We start from the raw sequence: 26,733 nt of genomic DNA on the forward strand, positions 1-26,733 counted from the left end.
TCTTCTCCTGGATGGGCCCCCATCTGCTCCAGGGTGGGCCCATCTTCTTCTGGATGGGCCCCCATCTGCTCCAGGGTGGGCCCATCTTCTCCTGGATGGGCCTCCAGCTGCTCCAGGGTGGGCCCCCATCTGCTCCCAGGAGGGTCCCCATCTCAGGGGTGAGCAGGCACCCAAGCTGTTGTGTGACGGCCTGCGTGTCATGGAGGCTGTGTGTCCAACCACTGAGTGCACGAGCAGCTGAGCATCCTGGTTATGGGAACATGTATAACCTGCTGCCCCTGAGCTGGCCTGTGGCCACACGTTTGGTCACTTATCCATATTTCTGTGTGTGTGAGTGCACGCACACGTGTGCAGAAAGGGGACTTTCCACAAGAGTGTCTATCTGAAAAGAATGTGCATATTTGATGTCAGTTTGACAGTGTATCTGAGTGTGCACCCAGGTCTATTTTTATATGTGTATAGTCCAAGGAAACAGTTTTTGTTGTAAAGTGTTTGGTAAGAGGTGTAGTGTTTGCACATACTTGACAAAGTGTGAATAGCAAAATGCTTTGTATCAAGGTTAGAGAAGCATGTTGCCTGGATCATAGATACATGGAGAAAATGTGCTTGTCTGTTCATGTTTTATCAGTATAATACTGACCGTATTACTGAGAGAATGTGCTATATGAAAATTTTATTAAAGAGTATAGATTTCACAGGTCTGTCTATACAGCTCCTGTGACAGATTAACATGTATATTTTCACACGGTAACGTGTCTGTTCTGCAGTGTTTTCATCTCCATCTGGGAATGTATGACTGGACATTTTTAATAGGGGAGCATGTGGGAAGTATAGTCTATTGTCATGTATGTGACATATGTTTTGCAGATCTAGTCTTGCAATGCATTGATTGTTATTGCTCAGTGACAGTAGGTGACAATGCACAACATGTTCTTTTGCCTAAGATTTCCTACTAAAATCACATATTTTCATCTGTCAGTTTCCTATAGTGTCAATAGTTAGCATCATCTCCTCAGAGTCTTTAAAGGACTGAAATTAATGCCATACTAACTGTCTCGCTGCCTGGTTTAAATGATTTGAAGAAAGTCTGCGTTTAAAATTTTGTTCCTTGATAATATTTTTAGATTAAATGTGAAACAAGCATCAGGGCAAGAGTTCTCATGTTGGCCACTATGCCTCAATCTGTGATCTGAAGGCAGCAGCTCCAGTGGGAATGCCAGGATAGTTCAAACTAGACGTATTTGCTGGTTGACTTGTCAGATATCAGTGCCAGTGGAGTTCACATTCATTGTGGCACTTTCATCTTCCCCAAGACAAAGACTACCATCTTAACCAGGAACTTTAGAAAGCTCCACTGAAGCCGCTGATGCAGTGATAACATTTATTGTTCAGTCAAGCTCAATTTGGAAGCTGAAGTCAAACTTCGTCTACATATGTAACTTAACTGAGATAGTTTTCCTGCTTAGTTCATAGTTAATTATCTATTAAAAAAAAAAAAAAAAAAAAAAACAAAAAAAACCATGAAGGACATTTTTTATTAATGATATTAATGATGAATGCATCAGGTTTTGGTTGGGAGTTTAGTTATGGGACACATTGTAAGTCATTGTTTTTCATGTATCCCAGAAGCTAGGAAACTTGATTTGATGTCATTAGAGTTGAAGCTCTTTAATCAATATTTTTTTGAAATGGTCCACTGTTACAGCAGCTGTCATCCCATCTGAGGTCCCTTTGGCCATTCTGAACAGAGTAATTATAAGCTTGAAAAATTGTTGAGGCTAAAAAATTTTGAAGGCCCTAACAGATTAAGAAACTAAAACCAGATAAACTAAAACTTGTATTCTGTTTCCTGTGCTATGTGGGTTTTGCAAATAAGTTGTATATTGCTCCACAGAATTCTGATGTGAGGTGTTAACTGTCATAGTTGTAGGGGCTTCAGTCAAGTTAATGTTTAAGGGAATCAGAAGCAGTACTCTGTTGAAAACCATATAAATCAGTTCTGCGTGTCACATGTTCTTTTAAAATCCTGTTAAATGTACTTTGTATATTGATATGTTTTCTATAATCACAGGGAAATGGAAGGCAAGAAGAAAGAAATACAGCTCCAGGTATAAATCCTAATTACTTGAACAATTCTAGAGATGAATAGATTTTTTTCTGCCTTTTTAAGGTGCTAAAATGTCAATTCATTTTATTTCAGGCCATAATAACCAATCAAAACCAGTGGGATGAAATGTTGCTGACAAAAGGTGTAGTAGGTACTGTCACTATTTTCTGTTTAATCTCTCATGAAGACATGTACAGTTTTTCATATTTATATCATCTTTAATAGACACTTGTCATAAATCTAGAAGACTAGGGCCCTATTATCATTTAAAGAAAGATTATATTAAAATATTTATAAATTTATATGTTGTGTTTATGAATATACACTGTCTTCTATGATAAATACTTGTCAGAAATCATGTTACCCATTATTCTATCCACTGTTATACACCAATGTTTAGAAAATACCTTTCCAATATGGTATACTGTATGGTAGGGGGCTGGACACTTCTGTGGAAGTTTTTCCCTAAAATCTTGTACGACTCAATTAAAACTGTACAGTTGTCCTTAACAGTTAAGTGGTCAGCATTCTTAGGAGTGCATGTTCTATGATGTATATTATCCTCAGTTTTCAGTTCATTCAGTCCAATAACAATGTCTCCTAGGTCTCCTACGAATTGTATTTGGGTAGAAGGAACAAATCTGTAATGGGATCATATCTACAAAGGAGTAGTAATGGGAAACAGATTATCTGCATAGGCTCAGGGAGGTAAAAATCCTGTAGAATAAAGATCTGCATAAGAATGAAAAGCAACAGGGGGAAAAGAAAAAGAACAATTAAAAGGAAAAGGAATATGAAAGAAATGCAACTGCTTGGATTAATCATCTCAATTGTATTGTGAAGTATGTTGTTGATGTCAGAAGTCACTAAAATAAAAGAAGAAACTGTGATGTGTCCACTGAATACATTGATGTATTCATGATGCCTTCATTGACTAGGACTGAAAGATGCATGTGAACACCTTCCCAGTACTGTTCCAACACACTCATAAATATGTCTCATTTCGTAAGTTCCACAAGTCAGCTGTTTGTAATTCCAAACTATTACATTTTAGTAATAGATGTGTATCAAGCTTGGTGCGGTCCTTGCAAAGCTGTGGCAAACTTATTCAGAAAACTGAAGAATGAGTTTAGTGAAGATGATGTGTTGCATTTTGCAGTGGTAAGGATGTAAATTCTGTATGGAACTTTATTTACATTTTATTTTAAATATGTCTTTTTATCTGTCTGCATATACAGAGCTTTCATTTTGCTGTCCTGACAACCAAATGATCATAATTTTGGCCTGGTTGCCTCTTGTTCTGCATATCTCCTCATAAGACTTTGTTTAGAGTTAGATTGGAAATGGTGATAAAAATGAAAGCAGCTATAATAGAAAGGGACTTGATATCCCACAACTTTTGTTTTATTTGATGCGACTGCAGAAACATTCAAAAGCCAGACTATATGATTCTTAGTTTTAAGTCTCTACATTATGGATTATCACATTCAAAATACTTATGTCCCTGAAAAATGTTGTTACACCTTTTTCAAATATCCCCTTGTATTTCATTTTTATAGAACAAAAAGAGGGAATTGAAAAATAAATTATCACAAAACTGTAGAAGTAAAACTATTTGTCTACACTAGTAGTATAAAATAGGAGGTATATATCATATTCAAAGTAGATAATTTGTTTCACAGATTCAGTTCCTCCCATACGTTGACCAAGCTCATCCTTTTCCATGTTACTGGAAACTTTCAATTGCCAGATCAAAGCGTTTTTGTAGAAAATACATGTATTGTTTATACACAAAAAATCAGGCAGTTATGTTCAGAAGTAATCTCAAGTGCTTTCATAGAGTTGACCACGTCACAGAGAACGTGATCCAGTGGATAATCTCTTCCATCAAGATTGCACGGGCTGCTTCCTCATTTATGTGTGCTATTATAACCTACATGGGAAACAGTATTAGGTTAAGGTGTTTTTCCGTGATAAACTGTTGTAATATAAAGAGATGCCAATCCCATGTTACCAAACCAGTTCTTTCTTCATCACCAGCAAGTGCCATAAGGAATTCTAGTTGTATCTAAGACTGCAGTTTGAGTGCTTAACACCAAAGTATATAAGACTGCAGTTTTCTTGCAGGCAAAAATGTTTATATATATGAATACGTATACACATGCAAGTAAATAATCTTTTTCATCTGACTTCAGGCAGAGGCTGACAGCATTCCAACTCTGCAACCATTTAGGAATAAATGTGAACCTGTATTTCTTTTTTGTGTTGTAAGTATATCACATCAGTTTCTTTGTGCTGCCTACTTTTGTCTTAATTTTTCAGTAGATTAAAAAGAAATGTAAACTCACATCTTTACATTTTACAGTACGTAAGATTATATCATCAGATGTTGTTTACTTGAGGCTGTTTCCAGTGCCTAAATCTGTGGTTCTCAAGCACATTTTTGTTGTAGCTGCTGCACATACAGTCACAGAAGATTTGTGGTAGCCACAGTTTTGCTAGTTAGCGAGAAATCCATGTAAATTTTCCAGGGTTGATTCACATAAAGTGCCTACATGTGGCTACACTGAAATGGTTATTTTATGCACACTTTCCCTCAGGGAATAAGAGTTTACATTTCCTGCCACTTTAAGGTTTTTAAGATAAAAAATTAAAATTTCATTTTTCACACCTGAGCAACTGTAACAATTAATCATACATTTATTATCTCTCACTGACGGACACAGACTGTTCTCCTAGGACTCCACTGTAGAACACTGCTCATATAGGAGGCGGTGGGTTTTTTGACTTGAGGGTGCTAGGATTTGAATTCCCACAACTAAGGGCCAAGAACAATACTTTCAGGACACTTTCAGGTTTGAATCTGAATGCTGCCAAATGAAGTTAGCAGTACCTTTGATCATTAGTAGTTGGCTTTGCTATGGTGTTCCTGAATGTAGTAGAGCACACACTGAAACATAATGCAAATAAAAAGATAAAAAACTCCATGCTATAGAAATTAAGAGCTAGTGAATTCCATATTTGCATTTACTTCTGACTGTACTATTAATGGCGAGCCTAGAAATAAACATGGAAAATTAGGTAGAGAAGGAAGGGAGGAAGTAAAAGCAAGAAAGTTTCATTCTGAGCTAGTAGAGGCAGCAGTAGCTTTGGTATTCACCTCAGTGGGCATAGCAAGTGGTCCTGTTACTGGAAAAAATAGCAAGATATAGCATGTTCCAAAACTGAAGTAAATGTGTAAACTAAGTGACAAGAACTCAGTGAGAGTGTTATTTTCTCTTTTACAGAATGGCAAAATTACTGCAATAGTAAGAGGTGTAAATGGTCCTCTTATAAGTAAGAAAATAACAGAGCTAGTACAGGAAGAGAGGGAAATTGCAGCTGGAAAGAAGGAACGCACAGAGGTACTCACAAAACAGATACTTAAGTATAAATGAGTATTTTTATTACACTTATATGGTTTCTCTCAATGGCTGTGATAGTGGTTTAGGTAATTAATTTTTTCTTGCATTTTTTTCTTAACAGTAAAGTGACATGTGCGGGTTTGGGTTTTTTTAGAAATTTCTAATAAATGGTACTTTATAAACATTTAAGAAATTTACAGATTAGCCTATTAATGCAAGAAATTGAGAGATGGACAAAATGTCACTAGCACATAAAGGTTTTAGTAATCTTTTTTTCTTTCAGGACTGGATAATTTTCATATATAACTTAGTAACAGTACATCATATGAAACAAATAAAGACATGGGAAACAGTCATGTGTCATTGCTTGTTCTGAGTGAAAATGCAGATCAAAAAACACTTACAGTAAAAGGAAACATTTAACAAACTGTAGCTCAGTTAAGGAAAATCAGGCTAACTCAAGGTCTTTCTTAGAACTGCTCATTTTCCAGGGTTACAAATATGTTCTTACATTAAGATACAAGTGTTGTAAAGATTGGACAGCTGTGTTTGGTGACTTTAGCTTCTCACTGGTGATGGACTTTTACTCTATTTGCAATTACCTTAGGTAGATGAACTTGTTTTCCTAGAAGAGAAATCATCAGAAGAGACTGTTGAGGAGACTGTACCTGAGGGTAAATATATTTATTTTAGAAATGTTAGCAGAAAGAAAAAGAACAAATGTCTTTTAGTTATTTGATTAAGAATTGGGTATGTCCAGCACTGACAGACCTTCCTTTATTTCAGTTAGTAATATGAGAGGCTATGACTGATGATATCAAACTGAGGAGAAGCTTTCTTCTGTAAGGAATTAAGATAGCAGGCTATCATCATTACTATTTTCACCGTCCCTTTGGGAACCTTCAGACTTCAGGTTCCTAGCATGTAGTAGCAATGCTATGTGCCAGAGAATTTTCCTGTGTAAAACTAGTACCTGAAAGTCACTGCCACACAGTCCCTGTGTTAGCTAGGCACTTTTGTTGAAGTGGTGTTTGTTAACCCTTGGATGTTCTACCAGAACACCAAGATGAGGGCAACCTGAGAGGATTGGAAGAGTTAATCTGTGAAGGAATTTCATACCTTGTATCTCACATTATTTTTAATTAACTCTTTCAGTAGATTAGATTTAAGAGCTAAAGAACAGACTTACACAGAGCATAAATCCACCAAGGCTCCAAAAAGACTGAAAAATAAGCATCATCGTGTTTGTGAGTCTCATGTCTATGATTTTTCTTAGGCTTGTCATGAGCCGGGACCTACATCTTTTCTATTCTTGTTGTTATCTGTAGTTACTGAAGGTTTCTACTGTTTTGTATATGCACAGAATGCCATTCAGTAATGCTGAGGTAGAATAACCTCCTCCATCCTCTCCTTCTTCTTGATCTTGCCTTTCTTTTTCCCTGTGAGAGGCATTAGATCACAGTCACAGATTAAATCATGTCCCTTCTCCTTCCTCTTCATGCCTTCTTCATTGTATTGTTCAAGTGGCATACTCCTGACCTTAGCTTGAGCCTATTTTTTTTCTCATAACCTCTCTGAGACCTAGTAGTACAGTATTACAAATCCTTTAGCAATTATATGCAGACTTTACACTAATCCACAGAACCTAAATATGTGACAAAATCAGGGAACAGAGTTTAACAGCTTGGGTTCAGCTTCAGGTTAGGTGATCCCTCAGAAGCTGTAACACACTAATGTTTTGTGGTAATATTTTCACTACCACATGCAGGTGCCTGTGAGTGTTTTCCAGTGTTGGAAACAAGTAGTAGTCTGGCATTTCTGTTAGAGCTATGATTAAGTTCTTCTATAGTGTTTGGGATCTGATTGAATTACATTATAATGCTTAACTGTAAACCTCAGATTCTGCAAAGATGATGTAGTTCATATTCTTTTCTGACCACTGTCATTTTGCAGGGATCTGTATGCTATGGGTGTTGTAACAGTATGTCTACAACCAGGAACAGCTCTTGTTTTAAACATTAGATTGTGTTAGCAAGCACGTGTTACTTCAACAGTTATTTATTGCAAATGACTTCAGCACCCCCAACGCTAAGGAAACAAACATCTGCTATGACAAGAAATGTATATCTTACTGGAAATCTCCAATATTCATACAGACTTTCACTTATTAATTCCTTTCACATTTCTAGTCTTGTACATACAGAGCTCCTTAGACAAAGTGTCTATCTTAAACCGCAGTTTTTCCACCACACCTAGCTGCATGTGAACCATTTTTCCAAGATATTACCCAAAATACCAGTGGTTCATCAGAAATGTAGATTCTAGGGATGGCTAAGGATGGTCCTGCACTCAAAACATACTTTAAGTGCTGGAGTCACTTATTTTTTGGAACCACTGTTTGGCCATCTCAATACTAAAATGGAGAATTATTTAGAGAAACCCAGTTGTAAGTAATGGGAAATTGAGTTTATTTTGATAAACATATTCATTGACAGATGATTTTTTCCCTTTTCCAGTAGTCAGATATTCTATTGGAATTATAAAACCTGATGATGTCTTAGAGGGACGCGTAGAAGAAATTAAACAAAAGGTAAGACAGAATTTGAAAAGATTCATTCATCCTATTTAGTTAAGAGGCATAGTAGCAAGATGTAAGAATAAGTAGATCTTAATTTATGCCCAGGCTTTAGAACAAGATCTCTTAATGCTTCTCTGATAAGGATGATACAAGCATGATAATTTTGACCTGAAATAATTTGGTGGTCAGATTGATACTATTGCTTTAATATTTTATGTCAGTAGATAAGGTATGACATTGATTCATGATGTGTCAATCAAGACACATGAAATCTCCAAACAGAAAAGTGTCTTATTTTCCTCATATTGCAATAGAAATGAAAACTGGAGATTGCAGTGGTGAAGTTAATTCTTTGCACAGCATCTTAAAGAATTGTAGGCATGCATAAATCATTTTAAGAGTTCCTTGTGGAAGAGAGTGTGTGCACAGACACATATGACAATATACATGTGTAAATGGTGAGGCTAATTCATGTGCACCAGTAATTGTACACCAATATTTGTCAGTAGTGCAATATTTGTTCCTGCAGTGGAGAATGTGATTCCAGCAAGTACGCAAGGGTGCATCCAAGGGGTTAGTATTTGTTTAAGCCATCACACAGTGAAAGAAAAATTCTTTTGCCTTCCAGAATAGGATACGTTAATAACGCTCATTTCAATTACAGGAATTTCTCACTGTTTCTGTCACAAAAAATGCCTCATAACACTATAGATCAAGATAAAATCATGCTAATCTTAAAAAGTGCCATGATAAGGCCAGTAACCTTTCTGGAAAGAAAATCAGAGCGTTGTATAGGTTGTTTCTGCAATTACTCTACCTTGGCCAGAAAGGAAGGAAGCTCAATAAAGTCAAAAAAAGCAGACAGTGCTTGAAAGCAATTTAGCTGTAGCTGAGCAGCTGCTAGTCAGCTCTGCCTTTGCACTGCTTTAGGAGGTGTGTACCCATACAGTTTCCACACTCAGCCTTGGCGAGGAAGTCTGGAAGCACTCAGCAGCATCATAGGGGCTTTTAAAGAGCACAGTGCTGGTAAGCAGATTAATATTGGCCTATGGTCAGTATTGTGGCTGAGTAGCTCCTTTCTTTTTTAAATATCTGTATATGGTATAGACCTCATACCAGTGGACTATTTTGATATAGGTCATGTAAGTGTGCATTTCTTACACATACTTGAATTTAGTGTAGTAATGTAACTTAAAATAGATAATGATAAAATAGATTTTATTTTTGGTTTTTTGCTGTTTCTAGAGCCAAGTAGTTTAGCCTAATCCAACAATTGTTGACAAATACACATTTGTATGACTACTATGACAATAATATAGTTTATAATAACATTTTTAGAAGTGGTTGCATGTTAAACACAATGGTTAAATTGAGTTTATTCAACGTTAAATAAAAGGTATTATTAACTACTGAATGAATACATACATTGAACTGCACTATATTTTTCACAAACATTGACTTAGTGGGCATTGTAATCCTGAATTTAGTGAAGCACTTTGAAAATATATAACATAGCAGTTATATTTAGAATATTTCAGATAATTTTAAACTTAAGATAGCTTCTAAAATCAATCAATCTTTAGATTTACAAAAACATATGATTTTATATATATCCATTTTCAAATGCCACTGAGTAGTAACTGACTAATTGCAGATTAGAGATGCAGGATTTGTCATTGAAGCAGCAGAGGAGAAAACGCTAACTGAAGAGCAAATCAGAGTGTTCTATGCCCAGAAAAAAGAACAGGTAAAAACGAACTAAAAACCTAAACAAAAGGAACAGGTAAAACTTATAATTGTAGCTATATGTGTTTACAAATCTTCATATTGTAAATTTTTAGTACAGAAATTAAGAACAGAATTAATGTAAATATAGGGCATAGAAAAAAGGAGATGTTATCTCTCTTTTTTTTCTTACTGACTCATACAAATATGGCTTGGTAGCACTTTAACATTCTAACTAAATTAAACTGAACTTGAATTAAATCCCAAAAGATTTTGTAGTTCTTTCTGCTATCAGAATGTATATGACCCTTAGTCATGGCCCTAAACATAGGCTGTTAGGTGCTGAAATGTAGCACAAAACCAAAATCCAGTGTCACTTACATGACAGTATGTATCTATTTGTCACATACTCTGCCAGCCAGAAAATAAGTGATAGGATATGTTACATTTTTTCTTCTTTACAGTTTTATCACAGGGTACTACTGGGAATAAACAGGTGCACAGGCAGAAAGAAAAGCATCTCCATTGTGAAGTTTATTTTTCTGGTCCTATCCTATGTTAGGGGACAACAAAGAGCTAAGGACAAGAGGGAATGGCCTCAAGCTGCGCCAGGGCAGGGTTAGACTGGCTATTAGGAAGTATTTCTTTCCAGAAGGGGTTGTTGGGCGTTGGAATGGGCTGCCCAGGGCAGTGGTGGAGTCCCCATCCCTGGAGGGGTTTCAGAGTCGGGCTGACCCAGTGCTGAGGGATCTGGTGGAGTTGAGAACGGTCAGTGTGAGGTTAATGGTTGGACTGGATGATCTTCAAGGTCTTTTCCAACCTAGATGATTCTATGATTCTGTGACAGACAGGAAGTTCAAGAAAACAATTAACTTATGCTGGTCACTACTAAATGGCAGTGGTGTGGCAAACTAGTACCTGGATATTCTCAAGTGCTTTGGCAGTAAGATAGCTAAAGTTAACTCTACAGAAAGATCTGAATCACAAAAAATTAAGCTGATTAACAAATATTTATACCTTCTCCTATTTCAGAGGTGCATAAAATAGACTGAGGCTGGAATTATATGCAGATGACTAGTTTGTTTGATATTATTAGAGGGACCAAGGGAAGGAATCAATGAAAGGGTTGGCATAATCAAAAGAAGAAGCTGGGAAAGTGTTCCTGTGGCACTCTAAATGAATGAGAGTTAGACAAGATGGTCCCTACTGAAGCCAGAGGGCAAAAAGAAATCTGATAGTAATCACCAGATGGCTGCACTATGGTTTAGAAAGGAAGTAATAGGGAGAGCTTGTAAGGAATCATGAAGATCTTGGTTTTGGCAAACCTGGGATTTTAGCTGAGACAGAGACAGTTTTGAAATAGAGATAAAAATAAGTCATCTTCATGTTGAAAGAACGCAGAGGGAGCCCAGCCATCATATAATGCACAAAGGCTCAACTTTATTAGTACTCACACTTCTTTTATATCCACAATAATTAGTTCATACATATTGCAAAAAGCAAGCTCCTTATAGGTTGCTAAGGTTAGATACATTGGTTGCTAAGGTTAAATACCAATCTCTCCCCTTATGATTTCTGCAAGGCCTTCTACATAGTCCTGCTTCTGTTCTTTGTTCTTCTTTGATACTTTTCGGTATTCTCCCATCACGTCGCCGTTGTCAGCAGTTCCTCGGTGCTGTGCCCTTTCTCACGTAGCCAGTTGTTAGCAAACTGCTCCACATCTCCCCCGTTTTCTTTTTGCACTTGTGCTAAAAATATTGCAGAGGCAGTCTTCTGCAGGGCCCTTTGCAGAAGATTGACAATACATGGCAACATCAAAAGCACAGTCACAATTACCAAGATCATGACCCCCACAGACTTGATCAGAGATATTAACCATCCTGAAAGTCCCCAACCTTTAAACATCCTTGTTAACCAATCTAATCCATCATCTTCTGTTAAATGTTTGACACCATCCTTTAGCTGCTGTATGCTTTTAAAAATAGATTCTGAGTGGTCAGACAAATTCATGCAACACATTCCTTCAAAATCTTCACATCCATGTCCTTGCGCTAAAAGCAAAAAATCAATAGCTGCTCTGTTCTGTAAAGTAGCATGTCTAACACTATCAACATCAGTTAAAAGACCACTTAAAGCTAAAGAAGTAGCGTTAGTCTGTTTGCTAAGCCAACATCCCAACTTATTCAAAGTAGTTAAGGCATTTGCAACACCAACTCCTGGTGCCAATATGGAGGCCGTTATGATCTGGCCTGGATTCCAGAATTCAACGTTATCTCGACAAGAACTTTCAAACCGATGAACGGTCCTTGGGACTCGCTTATGTTTTCGAGTCATATTCAGAATCATTGACACATTTGGTGTTAATAACGTGAGACGTCCGAGGCTACACGGGCCTCCATTCAGTTTAGATGGGACGCCTCCCCAGGCACGATCTCCACAGATTAGAAACACACCAGGAGGTAATGCAAGAGGAACAGCAAAAGATCGTGAGATGTTAGTCGAAGTATAATTGCACCAAGCAGTTGAATTATGATAAGCAGCATTAGTTGCATTCACATTTTGCCCTCTCCGTGTGGTGTTATAGGAGTAATTAAAAAACACACAAGCATCCATTATAACAGAACCTAGCAACTCTAGCTCTTGGGGTTCTTGCGTAACCTGTGGAAGGTGACTGTATACACCATCCCAATTATCTGTACAATTTTTTGGAGAGTTGCAAAGAGAGAAAATCTGAAGGGTTTGTGGGATTGGCCATGTGTCTACTGGCACTCCCACCAAACAGGTGGAGAATGGATTTTCCGGATTCGCAGTAGAAAGGCACAAGGTTTCTTGATGTGTCATATTTGCCAAAGTTACCCAGACATTTTGTTTAGGTTGTGAAACCATCCAGCCTTCAGCTTGATATATTGTCCAAAACAGGCCAATCACGCTGAGTAGGATCTTAATGAAGGTTGCCATCTGTGGAGACACAAGTAAATTCCTAATCCTGATTAATCAATTGTTCTTTGTACTTCTATCTTTTATTGCTACGTAACGCCTTTTCATCTGTCCCCACCTACGAGGAGCAATCTGTATCCACGTAGGAATAGCACTATGTATGAAACACTCAGTCTGTAAACATGCAGATTTTGATTCCTGCTCTAACCGTTGCTTATGATGCTGCAGCCACCAAACAGCCGCTGCCAGGGATAACGACTCTCGATTTTCCCACAAACCGAAACACTCTTGAATTGGCTGCCCTGCAAACCTTGCTAATGCCCTCTGTGGGTTGTCATTAATCCATGTGTTACGACAGTTAATACATCTTAACCCAAAATATAGCTGTGATTGGTGTATCCAATATCTTTTTTCACATCCTCCACAAAACACCTTTACCCACGCTTGATGATCTGGATTGTTGCAGTTTAAACAATTTTGCCCACTTCTTATTACATTCCCATTTAACCCCTCAATAATTCTCCATACATCTGACAATGTTGCCCAGTAAAGTGAATGTCCGAGTAGACCCTCAAGTTGGGTCAAAACGGGCTGGATCTTCAGCCGCTGTCGATGAGCTTGTCTCTCCTCCGGTGTCATTGGGAGGTGCGGCAGGTTTCGCCCATCTCGCTGGAACCCATACGGTGCCTGTTGGTGTAGAAACACAAAGATATCCCCTTCCCCATATTACTACTTTAGCTGGTCCTTTCCACAATCCATCTTTTGGATCCTTATAATTTACCCATATCTCTTTCCTTTCCTCACTTACTTTTGCCTTTTCATAATGTAACATAGCTGGTGGTTGTTCTGCGTCTCCAAATATACACAAGTGATTCATTACAAATAATGTTTTTGCTAATCTTTCTTGTACATCCTGTATTTCCTGATATTTTGCTACATAACGTTTCAAGGTACCATTTGCTCTCTCAACTATGGCCTGTCCTGTGGGAGAATGCGGTATCCCTGTTACATGCTTCACTCCCCACTTGTTTAAAAATCTTTGCATTCGACTTCCGACATATGCTGGTCCATTGTCTGTCTTTATAGTATTCGGGACTCCCATTATTGCAAAACAACATGTTAAGTGTCTGATTACCTGTATGGCCTTTTCCCCACTCTGCGCAGAGGCCCATATATATTTGCTATAAGTATCTATAGTAACATGTACATATTTAAGTCTACCAAAGCTTTGTATGTGAGTCACATCCATTTGCCATACTTCATTAGATTTCGTCCCTCTAGGATTAACTCCTATTCCAATACCAACCCCTTTATGGAATATGTCATGTGCTTCTTTTGCTAATTTGTCTTTCGGCATGGGAACATGTACAACAGTGGATACCAACTTGTCCGCTCGAGCATTACCTTCCCCAAGTCCTATATCCCATTTATGACTCCTAACATGAATTACAGCATACGGTTGTTCCCTTATTTTTATGGCCCTCTGTAATTGTAAGAACAATTCATAGAGACGCTTATTTTGTACTTCCCTGACTTCTGCATCTTCTATCCTTGCTACTATTCCTGCTACATACATAGAATCAGTTACAATATTCAATGGTTCATTAAACTTAACCATCGCCCAAACTACTGCCAACAGTTCCAAAGTTTGTAGTGTGTCTTGTGCTGTGGCTTTTAATATCTCGTGTTTCCATGTATTATCTTCTTGCCACGTTATCGCTGCTGTCTGAGATTTCTTTCCTGCATCTGTATAAACTGTGATGGCATTCGGAATCGGCGCCTGTTGTCTTTTTGGCTGTTCAATCCAATGTAATTGTCCTAACCATCTCAAAGGTTCCATAGATAATTGATCAGTTGACAACATCATTGGCCCATTTAACATGGCTTCCTGCAATGCTGTGCTATTTGCCAGGTACCACTGCATGGTTTCCTTCTGCATTGGACAGTATATGAATTGAGGTTCTCTTCCACTTATTTGAATAACTCGCACACGACCTTTCTTTACTAAATTTGCTAGTGCCTCAATTTTTTGAAGTAAAGATTTTGATTGTTGTAATGCTGGCGTGATCCATTCTAGCACCCATGTCTCCCCCGTTTTCTTTTTAGACTGCGTAATAGCTCCGAGCAAATGCTGTGAACCCATCCACACAAGTATGTCCAGGGGGAGCTCAGCGTCTCTCCGACGCACTTGTCCAGAAGTAATACGATCCATAATCTGTTGTAACACTCGCTTCTGGTCTGCTGATAAAGACACCACCTGTGCAGGGTCATTTCCTTTTAACAGTGGTCGTAATTGCTGTAAAAGTTCGTTTGGGATGCCCACTATAGGTTTTAGCCATTGTAAATCTCCTAATAGCTTCTGAGCATCATGCAGTGTTGAGATTTCAGGATTAATTGTCAATTTTTGTGGTGTTACTATTTGTTTCATCAAAGACAATCCCAAATATTTCCATGGAGCTGTTTTTTGTATCTTTTCTGGTGCAATTACCAATCTTTGCTTTGCAAGGGTGTTTACAATTTCTTTTATCTGTGTTTCTGTAAATGGTTCTTTCTGTGCAAATAATATATCATCCATATAGTGATAAATTATAACATTAGTCCATTTTTGACGTAATGGCTGTAAGGCTGCATCTACAAAAATCTGACATAAAGTTGGACTATTTCTCATTCCTTGTGGTAAAACTGTCCATTCAAACCATTGATCTGGCCCTTCTCTATTTATTGTTGGTAAAGTGAAAGCAAATCGGCGCATGTCCTTTTCATGAAGCGGAATCGTAAAGAAACAATCTTTTAAGTCCACAATCAATATAGGCCATTCATAAGGTAACATAGCTGGATTCGGCATACCTGGTTGTAAAGCCCCCATTGGTTCCATTTGTTTGTTTACTTCCCTAAGGTCATGCAAAAGTCGATATTTGCCTGATTTCTTTTTTATGACAAATATCGGAGTATTCCAAGGACTAGTAGATAATCTTAAATGTCCTTGCTGATATTGTTCTTGTACTAGCAAGTGTGCTTGCTCAAGACTTTCCCTTTTTAGTGGCCACTGCTTTACCCATATTGGATCGTCAGATGTCCAAGTTATAGGGATCGGGAAAGTCCAAGCAATGGCCATTAGAATAAATGGTGATCGTTTGTCAAAACTATTCCCATTTGTGCTAACACATCTCTTCCAATTAAACAGTTTACCCCTGGAGGTAATTGCACTACAGCAAGCACCGCTGTGACTGTTTGTCCTTCAATTGTTAATTGTAGGGGCGGCGTTCGATTAGCTAAAGTTAGACCACCCACGCCAGTAATGGTAGTGGTATGCTCTTGTAACGGCCAGCCTTGTGGCCAAGAAGAAGGCGACAGTACGCTGGAATCTGCGCCTGTGTCTAACAACCCTTCCACAGTTATTGTGTTACCTTGAAATGACAGATGAACAGTCTTTCTGGGTCTCGTACTCAGATTCAGTGTTAGCAGGGTCAGGCTTCCTGTAGATCCGAAGCCTTTGTTTCCGCGACTCTTTTCAGTCACTGGTCGTATTGTTTGAGTCACTTGTGGCAGGGGCACCAGCTGTGCAATCCGTTGTCCCTGTGCAATCTTTACTGGTGGATTCAGTGTATATGCCATAATATAGATTTCACCTTCATAATCTGCATCAATAACTCCCGGTAAAACAAATAGTCCACATTGCGATGCCGATGATCTTCCTAATAATAAAGCTCCCATGGCTCTCCCATTAATAATGATAGGTCCTCGTACATTCGTAGATATTGTTTGAGGATTATTTGTTAACAGGATAACATCTACTGCTGCTGCCAGGTCCAACCCGAGACTTCCCCGGGTGGCGGGTTGAAGGACTGCGCTGCGGCTGCAATTTTCGTCGTTGCGCGGCGGCCGGCGAACGCGCTCCGTGTGGAGTTTCCCGACCGTCTGCAGCAAGCCCCCTCATTATGGGAGTTGGATCGGCAAGTTTGACACCATACATTTCTGGCTGTACAACTCTTTCGTACATGCCCTGGAGCTCCGCATCGGTAACACCGCAGCTGCCCCTTTTGAGGTGTCTGCACTTTAACTGCTGCTGCTGCTGAAGTCTGGAGAGGCGCAAGGGCTGCCATAACCTGACTTTGAGTAGCCTGAGCCTGTTCTTTCATTCCTTCCCCTAGTTTCTTTATTGCCTCTACAAGAAAAGCCTGAGGTCCAGTGGGTATCGATGACGCTTTTTCAAGTGCCTCCTCTACAGTCCAATGTGCCCTTAATGTATTCAATAAACTCTTTGTAGCAGGATTGCCATTTTGTGAAATACATTGTTTTAAGAGAGCACCCTGCATGTAGAGAGGTACTCTTGCTCTTTCAATTGCATTTACCAACTTATCTACAAAACTGCCCAAAGTTTCTTCTCTCCCTTGCTTAATTCCCATATACATTGGAACTCCGCCTGGCTCTTTCACTTGCTCTATGGCTTCTCTCACTAACCTCATTGCCTCTCTCACTTTATCCGGACCAAGTAGTGCTTGAGTTTCTACTCTAGCATAAGGTCCTAACCCCATTAATTCATCCATTGTAATCCCTTGTAATGGATCTCCTGCTTGCCGCTGTATCGCTATCGATTCTAATACTCTCGCTTGCCAATGCGCATTAAACAACAACCACTGACTAGGAGAGAAAATTAACTTTGCTATACCCCGACAATCTGCAGGCAAAAGAAGTTGAGTGCTCCAGAGATAATCTAACATTTGACGAGTCGGTTCACCAGTAACACCATAAGAACTCACTGTAGAGCGCAATTGTGACAAAAGCTTCCAATCTAATGCCGTAACAGTAGCATTTATTCCACCAGCTGGGTTTGGCTGAAACTGAACTGGAAAAGCCATTGCTGTCGCCATCTGAGTCATCTCCTCATCCCCTTTTTCTAACCCCTCTCGTGCCAATGCATTCCAAGCCCGACACCTTTCTTTAGCGATCTCTATCCCCAGCCCATCTTCTGAGCCTGGAGTAGAATTCTCGCTTTCCGGCGTCACAGTGTGGCTGGACGCGTCAGGGCTACTCAGGGCAGAAGCGGGGGGAGCGGTAGGGAGAACTCGTTCTGAGCTTTCCTGTCCCTTCTCGTCGGAACGTAAAGGTGGTAAAACAAGCTCACGAAACGTAGGCGGTAATGGCCACCTAGTTTCCTCCTCCCCATATCTGGTGTTTTTCTCTTTTGCCGCAACTGCGCTCTGTGCAGCTCTTTTTTCCGCCTGATACCTTAGCAATTCATTATGAACCATCCTCCATAACTTTCCCAACTTTTTTGCTGTCTTATCATCATTCAATGTTAATTCCCATAATTTATCTCCAAATTTTCGCCATTCCGATAACTCATGAACTGTATGTGGATTAATAAAACAACCTTGCTCTACCCCATAAGCTAAAAGCCCCTGAAGATCCTTTTTTACATCTATTCCCTCAACCCGGCGTTGTGTCAGCCAGGATGCAAATAAATCATATGCTGCTTGCCTGTCCATACCTGAATTTTTCCGTTGCAGCCTTTCCAGGTCTCGGCAGCACGTATCAGCAGGGCTCACCTCTTATGACACCCTGGGCGCGGGCCTTTTTAGTCGCCTTTCGCCGTCCTCGCTGCTTAAGGACCTGAACAACCTTCTCTGGTCTTTATCCTTCGTGGTGCCCTATACGTCCTTTGGCACGGATCACGTCGTTAGCAGATCACGTCCTTTGGCACGGATCACGTCGGGGTCACCACTTGTTGAAAGAACGCAGAGGGAGCCCAGCCATCATATAATGCACAAAGGCTCAACTTTATTAGTACTCACACTTCTTTTATATCCACAATAATTAGTTCATACATATTGCAAAAAGCAAGCTCCTTATAGGTTGCTAAGGTTAGATACATTGGTTGCTAAGGTTAAATACCAATCTCTCCCCTTATGATTTCTGCAAGGCCTTCTACATAGTCCTGCTTCTGTTCTTTGTTCTTCTTTGATACTTTTCGGTATTCTCCCATCACGTCGCCGTTGTCAGCAGTTCCTCGGTGCTGTGCCCTTTCTCACGTAGCCAGTTGTTAGCAAACTGCTCCACATCTTCATGGGAACGGCAGCCAAATTTGAGATTAGTTAGTTGTAGAGGGAGATGCGGGAGGAACAAAGACAGAGAAGAAACATGCAGTGTTTGATATATGGCAGCACCACTACACCACAGCAGTTCCTAGACAACATTAGGACAGGAAGAATAACAAAACTCCTACAAACTATCAGAAGCAGTCCAGAGGGCCCTATGCATATTGAGAATTATTTGCCATTCTTTAAGTGTAATGTTAAGCTGAAAATAATGATGGTAAAGTGACAATATAAAATATATGTTCCTTTGTGCTCAGTGAGCAAAGTTATTCCTGATTTAATACTCCGCAAGCTTGCTGAAAGTCCAAAGACTGCATATTACAACAGAATGGAGATTCAAGGCAATAAACCTTCAGCTGTAACTGGAAACAAAAGTTGTTTCTTTTTAATGATGAAGCTGGGTGATCCAGGACAGCCAAATCTAATAGCCACATCTATTTCTTCTGATGTGTGCTTTTGAAGCTACAACAGTATAAATATTCCCTTTATGCATTGTAGTAAATGTTTTTGTACTTGCATTCATTCTCTTTTGAGTTTGTTCATCTTGTGAAATGGGTTAAGAGTATGCATAGATATGAAGATAATTGAAAGAGAAAAGCAATGAATTGAAAGCATATATGTGAGTATTTCATCCTTGTATTATTAAAGGAAAAATGTATCATATGTAATCAGATGAGAGTGACTGGTAAAGAAAAGATTTAGTCAAATATTTAAAAGCAGAGCAGATATTTGAGGAAATTCACAATATTGAAGAAAAAGGTGACATGTAAGGAAGAAAAGATTAAAAACTCACAACAGCTTCAAAAGTTATTTTCTGATGAAAATAAAGGTTGAAACTGAAGGAGTGAAAAGAATGTAGCAAAGATAATGAAGGGAAAGCCTACAAATGTCTTGCAAATATGTCAGTGATCTATATTTACAGCCAGCTATGTAGGGTTTAGTTTCAAAAATTATGCATGGAATTGTAGTGCAGTTTGTTATGTCACACTATATGTGCTACTGCAAGCATAGTGTTTGATCACATTGAGTTTCTAGACCATTTTCTTCACTCTTATTATTTGCATTTTAACCTGGAAGAACATGTGGTACTTGCTTAATGTAGTTGTATCACTTCCTTTATCTCAATTAATTTTGTTTTAGACATTTTATAATGTTGTTTTCTCAAATGATTGATCAAAAAACTTCTCAAACAATTTGTCAGGGTTTTGAGTAATGCATGTAAATGCCATTTTAGAACAGGAATTATGAGTTACTTTGGAAAGGATGGTCGTCTCATTTTTGATGATAAACTCAGACTTCTTGTAATTCATAGGGGGGAAATTATGTTTTTTAGAGTGATTTTGATGATTTTGTTCAATTCATGATGAGTGGACCATGCCACGTTTTGGTAATCATTAAAAGAGAAGCAACTGATGCTATTCCTCACTGGAAAGAACTATGTGAATCGAGTGAGAGTGTGCCTGATAAGCCTGAGGCTGAGCAGCCAGACAGGTAACTACCAGTGAAAATGTGTATATGTGATTCAGTTACAGTATTCAGAGCACACCATAAACCAAGGCACATTCTTACAGATGCTCATGTGCCTGTGTGCACAGGTTCCAGGGAGCAGGCAGAGTTTTTCACCCGGTCCTTCACAGGACCACCACTAGACATGCAATCACTGTTCCTGTGGGAACATAGAAACTCCATGCTTCCCAGGTAAGGATGAGAAGCAAAGGGCACCAATCTCTTGTCGCTTCTGAACTAGCCTTGAATGGGTTGTCAGACCAACAGGAACAGTGCTACACTCCAAAGCTGATGTAGTCCATGCAATTCCACTTCACACTAGTTCACCCAGACGAAGTGCCTGCCCACATTGCCCACTGAGGGTTGCACTCCTGCCCATGTTTACCCCTGTCTCTCCTGGGAAGAGGCCCAAGGGAGACTAGGGGACACCTGAAGCATGCTGTGCTCCCCGGGATCACACTGTAAAAGTCAGCAAACAAGTGGGAGGGGTTTGGGTTTTGTTTACCCCTCCCCCCTTACTCCACCCCCCCAAAAGGCCTAAAATTGTAAGGAATAACTGTTCACAACCATCTTGAAATGTCTGTTTTTCTCCTATGCCAAGCATTTGTAAAGAATTTTAAAGATGATGATAGTTCACACAGCATCAGACAACAGTGTTCACAAAAATTCAATTGTTGGATCAAGTTTTATATTTAGACAAGAGATTTACTTAAAGCAACATGAATTTAAATACTTTGTTCCAGAAAAGAACTTGTCATAATAATTGATAATTTTGTTGATGCCTGCTGCATTTCTTCCTGCATTAATCTAGTACAAGTGGGGAATATTGCATTTTCTGTAAGTTGTGAAGAGTGACTGTATTTACATAGATAAATAAACCTTAGAAATACAGGCAAATGAGCAATATCTCTGTTAAAGACAATTCTGTAGTGCTATAGTTTTTATGATCATGCTGTACATGAACTGAGCACAGTCCTTTTATTGATCATTCATTATACACTGTACACTTGTCAGTAGTAATTCTGTCTAGTGAAACAGAGAGACTATTTTGAATAAGCTAGAGGGGAATTAGAAAAGCGGCATGACTGAGATTTCCTTTCATATCACATGACAAGGCACTTTTTGAGAAGATTAATAATTCTCTTCTCAGAAACATTGCTTTAGTCATGAATCTGAATTTACCAAAGCTTAGTTTGGCATTTTATTCTTATGTTTACCTAAACTTTAAGAAAATACATCTTCAAGAAGTCAACTGTTAACACAATGCATGCAGTGACTTAAATACTGTATTACTTTGTGTTTCGTTAGTTTGGAAGAAACTGTGGAAACTGAGAGTATATTTAATCTATGTGACATGCAAGACAGTGTAGAAGATGCCAGCAGACAACTTGCCTTCTTTTTCCCAAATTTTGGTATACAGAAGACAGACCAAAAAGTTGAAAAGACTTTGGCCTTAATTAGACCTTCTCTCTTAAAGGAAAGACGATGTAAGTGTTTAATAACTACATTTTCTATCTAGGGTATATAAAATGTCTCCTATTTTGAATTTTAAAAATTCTAACTCTGTTAATGAAGTGTTCATAGGTTACATTGCCTCCCCATCATTAAGTTGATAGTAATCTTTGTCAGGAAAAAAGTTACATGGTTAATGTTTTTGATATATTAAGAAAGTAAACATCAATGCTATTTTGTTTCTTTGGTTGATTTTTCAAGAATGTATTTAGATTGTATATTTTGATGGAATGTTTCTAGAAGATCTCACAGAGAATATAGCATTTTCAAAGTATAGTGTAGGGGATCATAATTCTCACCATAATAAAGTAGCTGATATTATTCTTGAATGGCAGGTCCAAGGTAGATCAATGGCAAGGTGAAAAAGATCTGACCCAGAATGTTCTATGCTGCATAAGGCAGTGCTGCACAAGGGCAGGTCTATACAGACAATGTTTTTACAGATTCAGCCAAAAAATCTACCCCATTAGCATGAAGTTCCATCCAAACAAGTTTACTTTTCTTCTCAGCCATATATTTGCATTTCTTCCTAGATTCTAGATAGCATTTTTATTTCTAACTTGAGAATCGCTGTACTTGAAATAACCTATACACAGAGATATGAAAGACTACAATTTTGACCTCTCTCTGTGTATTTATTTCCTTGGTTGTTATCTAGTATGTTGCTTAGAGCAGTGGTTCTGCTGTCCATGTGTAGGTAATCATACAGTCATTTTGACTTGTGCCACATACCGCTTACTTACGTACGTGGCCTTGTAAGACTTAGTTAAATGAATAACCACCTATTCAAAATCCTTAAATCTTCTTTTGGTGATGGTAACACATACTGTATTTCTCAGTCAGGAATTCCTGATAAGGTTTCTGAAGTGAGAGAAAGCCTTAAGAAGGTGAGCATCAGCTTTCTGATCAGCCAGACAACTACTGAAGCCCTCTAGCAGTTGCTTTAAATTAGTTTTCTGTTCCTCAGTTAGAAAATTAATTCACTTGTAAAAAATTAATACTATGATTGAAAAGTCCATGTCATTTCTTCACAAGTGTGCAAATCAATGAATGGATGGCAATTTAACTTTATTTCAATATATTAAACAGATTCTATCATGCAAAGAATAAAGGATGATGGCTTCAAAATAGCAATGCAGAAAGAAATAATCCTAACTGAAGAACAAACACGTGAATTTTACAAAGAGCATGAAAATCAAGACTACTTCCCAGTCCTTCTAGAGCAAATGACCAGGTACATTGAATGAAAAATGGGATTGTGGATCTATAAATAAGACTGAAATTTTCACAAGATACCCATGTTTCTGAGAGTTTAGTAAAACTCAAAACAGGATCAGACAACAGCAGATAATGAGATAATTCACAAGTGTAGCAGAAAAAGAAATGATTTTTTAAAAAATTACTAGCTACTCCATATCTCCGTATGTATGATGTCAAAGTCAGGAGCCATTTCCACTGATTTGGGTGAAACCAGCTGAGCTCTGCTCTGGAAGGCTGCATTTAGGTTGTCTGTAGGAGAGCTCTGAAATCTTCATCCAGGATGTGTGCTGGATTCCTTGGGGAGGAAAAACAAATCCTGTTTGCCTTCATATGAAGTTGGGATATGACTGGGACAAAAACTTAGGAGCTGATCAGCATTTTTATATCTAATAATAAAGACATAGCCCAATTCTACAACATTCTTGCTGTTGTGTTAACATTCGGTAACTTTGAAATTTAACATCATGTTTAAGCCCCATAAGGTTTTATCAGACTGTAGCTGTTTAAACAGAGATCACTTTTAAGATCCTCCAGTACCAGGGCTTGTTTTCCCAGCCTGGACTATATATAACTAAATTACTTTTACAAATCACAGAGTTTAATATCTTCTTTTAATGTCAGATTTCCCATTTTACAGTGGTCCAACTCTTGTACTTGCTCTAACACGAGAAAATGCTGTAGCACACTGGAGAGATTTGTTAGGCCCAAAGGTTGTTGAAGAGGCTAAGAAGGAAAATCCAAACAGGTAATACAGTAATAAACCATCATCCACAGCTTCCAATTTTGCATTCCTCATTTCAATGAATACCTCATTCTAATTGGTGTGACTACAGTGCCATCATCTGGAAACTGACACATATTTCTGCAGTTTGTTAAGCTTTCCTTGGAAGTGTATTACACATAGAAACCATAGGGGGTTTTGAGAAATGATGGCAGCTAAACATAATGAAAATCTGAGTTTAAAAAAGGGTATTGAAGTAAAAGGAGATCTCTTGAGTCAAAGAAAAAATATTGGTAATATCTCATTCTTTTTTTTTTTTTCCTTGAAATTGCAGCATTATTTTTTAGAACAAATGTTTATTTTCTCAGCTTAATAAAAACTTTGCATGATTAGAATATTTTATTTGTGACTAGGTTTCTCCTACACATTTTATAAATGGACATCTTAGTCATACCTGCTTATTGTATTGTTCTAAGAAACTGCTGTGGTATCATCTTACCTGTTGTTGACAGAAGTGCTGTTCCATTAAGAAAGAACTGGTATTATCTTGGAAATATAACAAGAGAAAGTTGGGAGGGTTCATATTTCAGGTGGTTAATTAAAAAGTTGATTGTTCTTTCTGTAGACAGTGAAAGCTTTCTACTCCTACAGAGAGATCATCATGCACTTAAGTTGCCAGATCAACATTAATTTATATTCACTGGGTTAAGGCTAGTCATCGTTGAATCTCCAAATGGCTATTCCTTTAAGTAACTTCACTCTTTTAATGACTCTTAGTTTACGTGCAAAGTATGCAGTTGGCAACATACCTATTGGTCAGCTGCATGGTAGTTCTACACCCGATGATGCTGAGAAGGAATTACAGTTCTTCTTCCCTCGGGAGCACACTTTGGCATTAATCAAACCTGATGCTGCTAAGAAGCATAAAGGTAAGGGATCTAGAAAGTATGGGCTATGTCTAATGATGTCATCTCTACAAAATAGTAGCAATGTACACTGCAGTAAATCATGTCAGATGCATTCTTTGTATTCTCTGAAATATTTTTTCCATGCAGAGAAGTACTTTCACAAGGCTTGCATAATTCCTATTGAGGTCTCAAATGTGACTTTTCTTTTGTTTAAGCTGCCTATAGCTCTTTCTTCACAAGAATGGTGGTAAATTGAAGACAGTTCTTAGCTAAATTAAACTGTTTGAAAGCCAGGTATTTGTGCAAACTCGCTGCCCAGCATCCATCTAAGTCAAAGGAGAGAAAGACTTTCCAAATTCATGTTACTTATTTCAGACAGTTATCTCTACTGACTCACATGGGGTCATTGCCCATTTAGATGAATTCCCATCCTTGGTTTAACTTGCCATTTAGACAAAGGGAATGAGGAGGAAAGGTCAAAGTAAAGAGAACACTATGTACAATTTGGTATCTTACCTTAAAGATTTTTGGTGCCCCTTTTTTTAAACCCTATATCCAGAGCCTTTTCTTTGCATTCTTCTCTTCTCTCCTAAGAAATTTCAGTAGTCTTTCTAAAGCTAATTCATCATTGGCTTTTGTGAGTCTTTCTTCCCCTCTTGTAACAATCCAGACTGATTTTAGCAGGCCACCTGGTGTGTGATAGAGCATTACAACTACAGTCCACATTCTGTCCGATGTGAGAAACAACAGTGAATGGTACTGGTATAGTTTATAACAGTCTGGATTTGTCACCTACGTAGAGATGGTTTCGTGCAATGACAATGGTTTCTGTATAATTTAGAGGACTGTTGAAGTGTTTGTCATATTGCCCATGATTGTTTGATATTGTAAATAGAATTTTAATAGGTATTGGTGATTTTTTTAAAAAAAATCATCCAGTCATTTCTGCAACTTTGGGTGGTTTTTTGCATCTAAACTATGTCAATCAGGAATAAGTTTGCTTGATATTCTCCTAGATGACATTATGCAAAAAGTTAAAGATGCTGGATTTGCCATCTCAAAGATTAAGGAAGAAGCTTTAACTCGTGAAATGGCTACACAGTTTTATAAGGATCATGAAGGAAAACCCTTTTTTAACCAGTTAGTGACTTGTATGACTGAGTAAGTGTCTTGTTATACAATACTGAGGTATGTAACTGTATGTCAAACTTTGAATTTATAGTACCAATAAAACATGCCACACCCAAAGTGGGGTAAGGATTTTACACTCTGGCATTCTTTCTGGCAAGTTTAGTAGCTTCTAGCATGGAATGTTCTTCCTTTAAAGGAAGATTTAAAATTCTTTCCAAACTTATGGATAGTGGTGATTATTTTGGATTTTTTTCTCAAAAAATGAAATAATTTCTAATGGAATCCTTGTTCTTCCCATGTAGGACAAATATCTTCTCATAATATTGCTAGCATATCTGTTGATAAAATAATATGTATTGTCTTGCTTCAGAAATTACTGAGTGAGACTCTTTTTAGGACAAAATGTCTAAATGCAAATACCTGATCATCATAATCTTTTGGGCTTTCAAATACAGGATATTGTCTTAAACAAAACACTCAGAAACCAATTTTAAAATTTAAAGAGTTTAACAAAATTCAGATAGCGTAATGCTCATCACAACCCTTCACGGTACCTCTGAAGTCAAAGCTAAGTCTGCGTCTCAGAATAGTGTAAGAGCTTCCTTGTATTATTGATTTTACAGGGGCCCATCGGTGATAATGGTCTTAACAAAGGAAAATGCTGTGGAAGACTGGAGACAACTGATGGGTCCAACTGATCCAGAAATGGCAAAAGCGACCTCTCCTGAATCGATTCGAGCTCAGTTTGCACAAAATATTTTGTCTAATGCTGTTCATGGATCATCTGATAGAGAACACGCACTGAGCAGCATTGAGTGCATATTTGGTGAGATTGATATAGATTGA

The 26,733-nt window shown here is 38.2% G+C and overlaps 1 protein-coding gene across 1 annotated transcript; it reads left to right on the forward strand.

Moving 5' to 3' along the window:
• Positions 1 to 2,075: 2,075 nt before the first annotated feature.
• Positions 2,076 to 26,733, forward strand: NME8 (NME/NM23 family member 8). The gene is made up of 15 exons (XM_074841567.1): positions 2,076 to 2,108; positions 2,201 to 2,258; positions 3,162 to 3,268; positions 4,303 to 4,374; positions 5,395 to 5,511; positions 6,119 to 6,185; positions 8,028 to 8,101; positions 9,744 to 9,836; positions 20,183 to 20,340; positions 21,664 to 21,842; positions 22,957 to 23,101; positions 23,765 to 23,872; positions 24,626 to 24,777; positions 25,773 to 25,917; positions 26,511 to 26,733. The coding sequence occupies exons 1-15, from the start codon at positions 2,076 to 2,078 to the stop codon at positions 26,731 to 26,733; spliced, it is 1,731 nt and encodes a 576-aa protein (XP_074697668.1).

This window comes from Strix aluco, chromosome 1 (assembly GCF_031877795.1).
Source record: "Strix aluco isolate bStrAlu1 chromosome 1, bStrAlu1.hap1, whole genome shotgun sequence".
Taxonomy (NCBI): domain Eukaryota; kingdom Metazoa; phylum Chordata; class Aves; order Strigiformes; family Strigidae; genus Strix; species Strix aluco.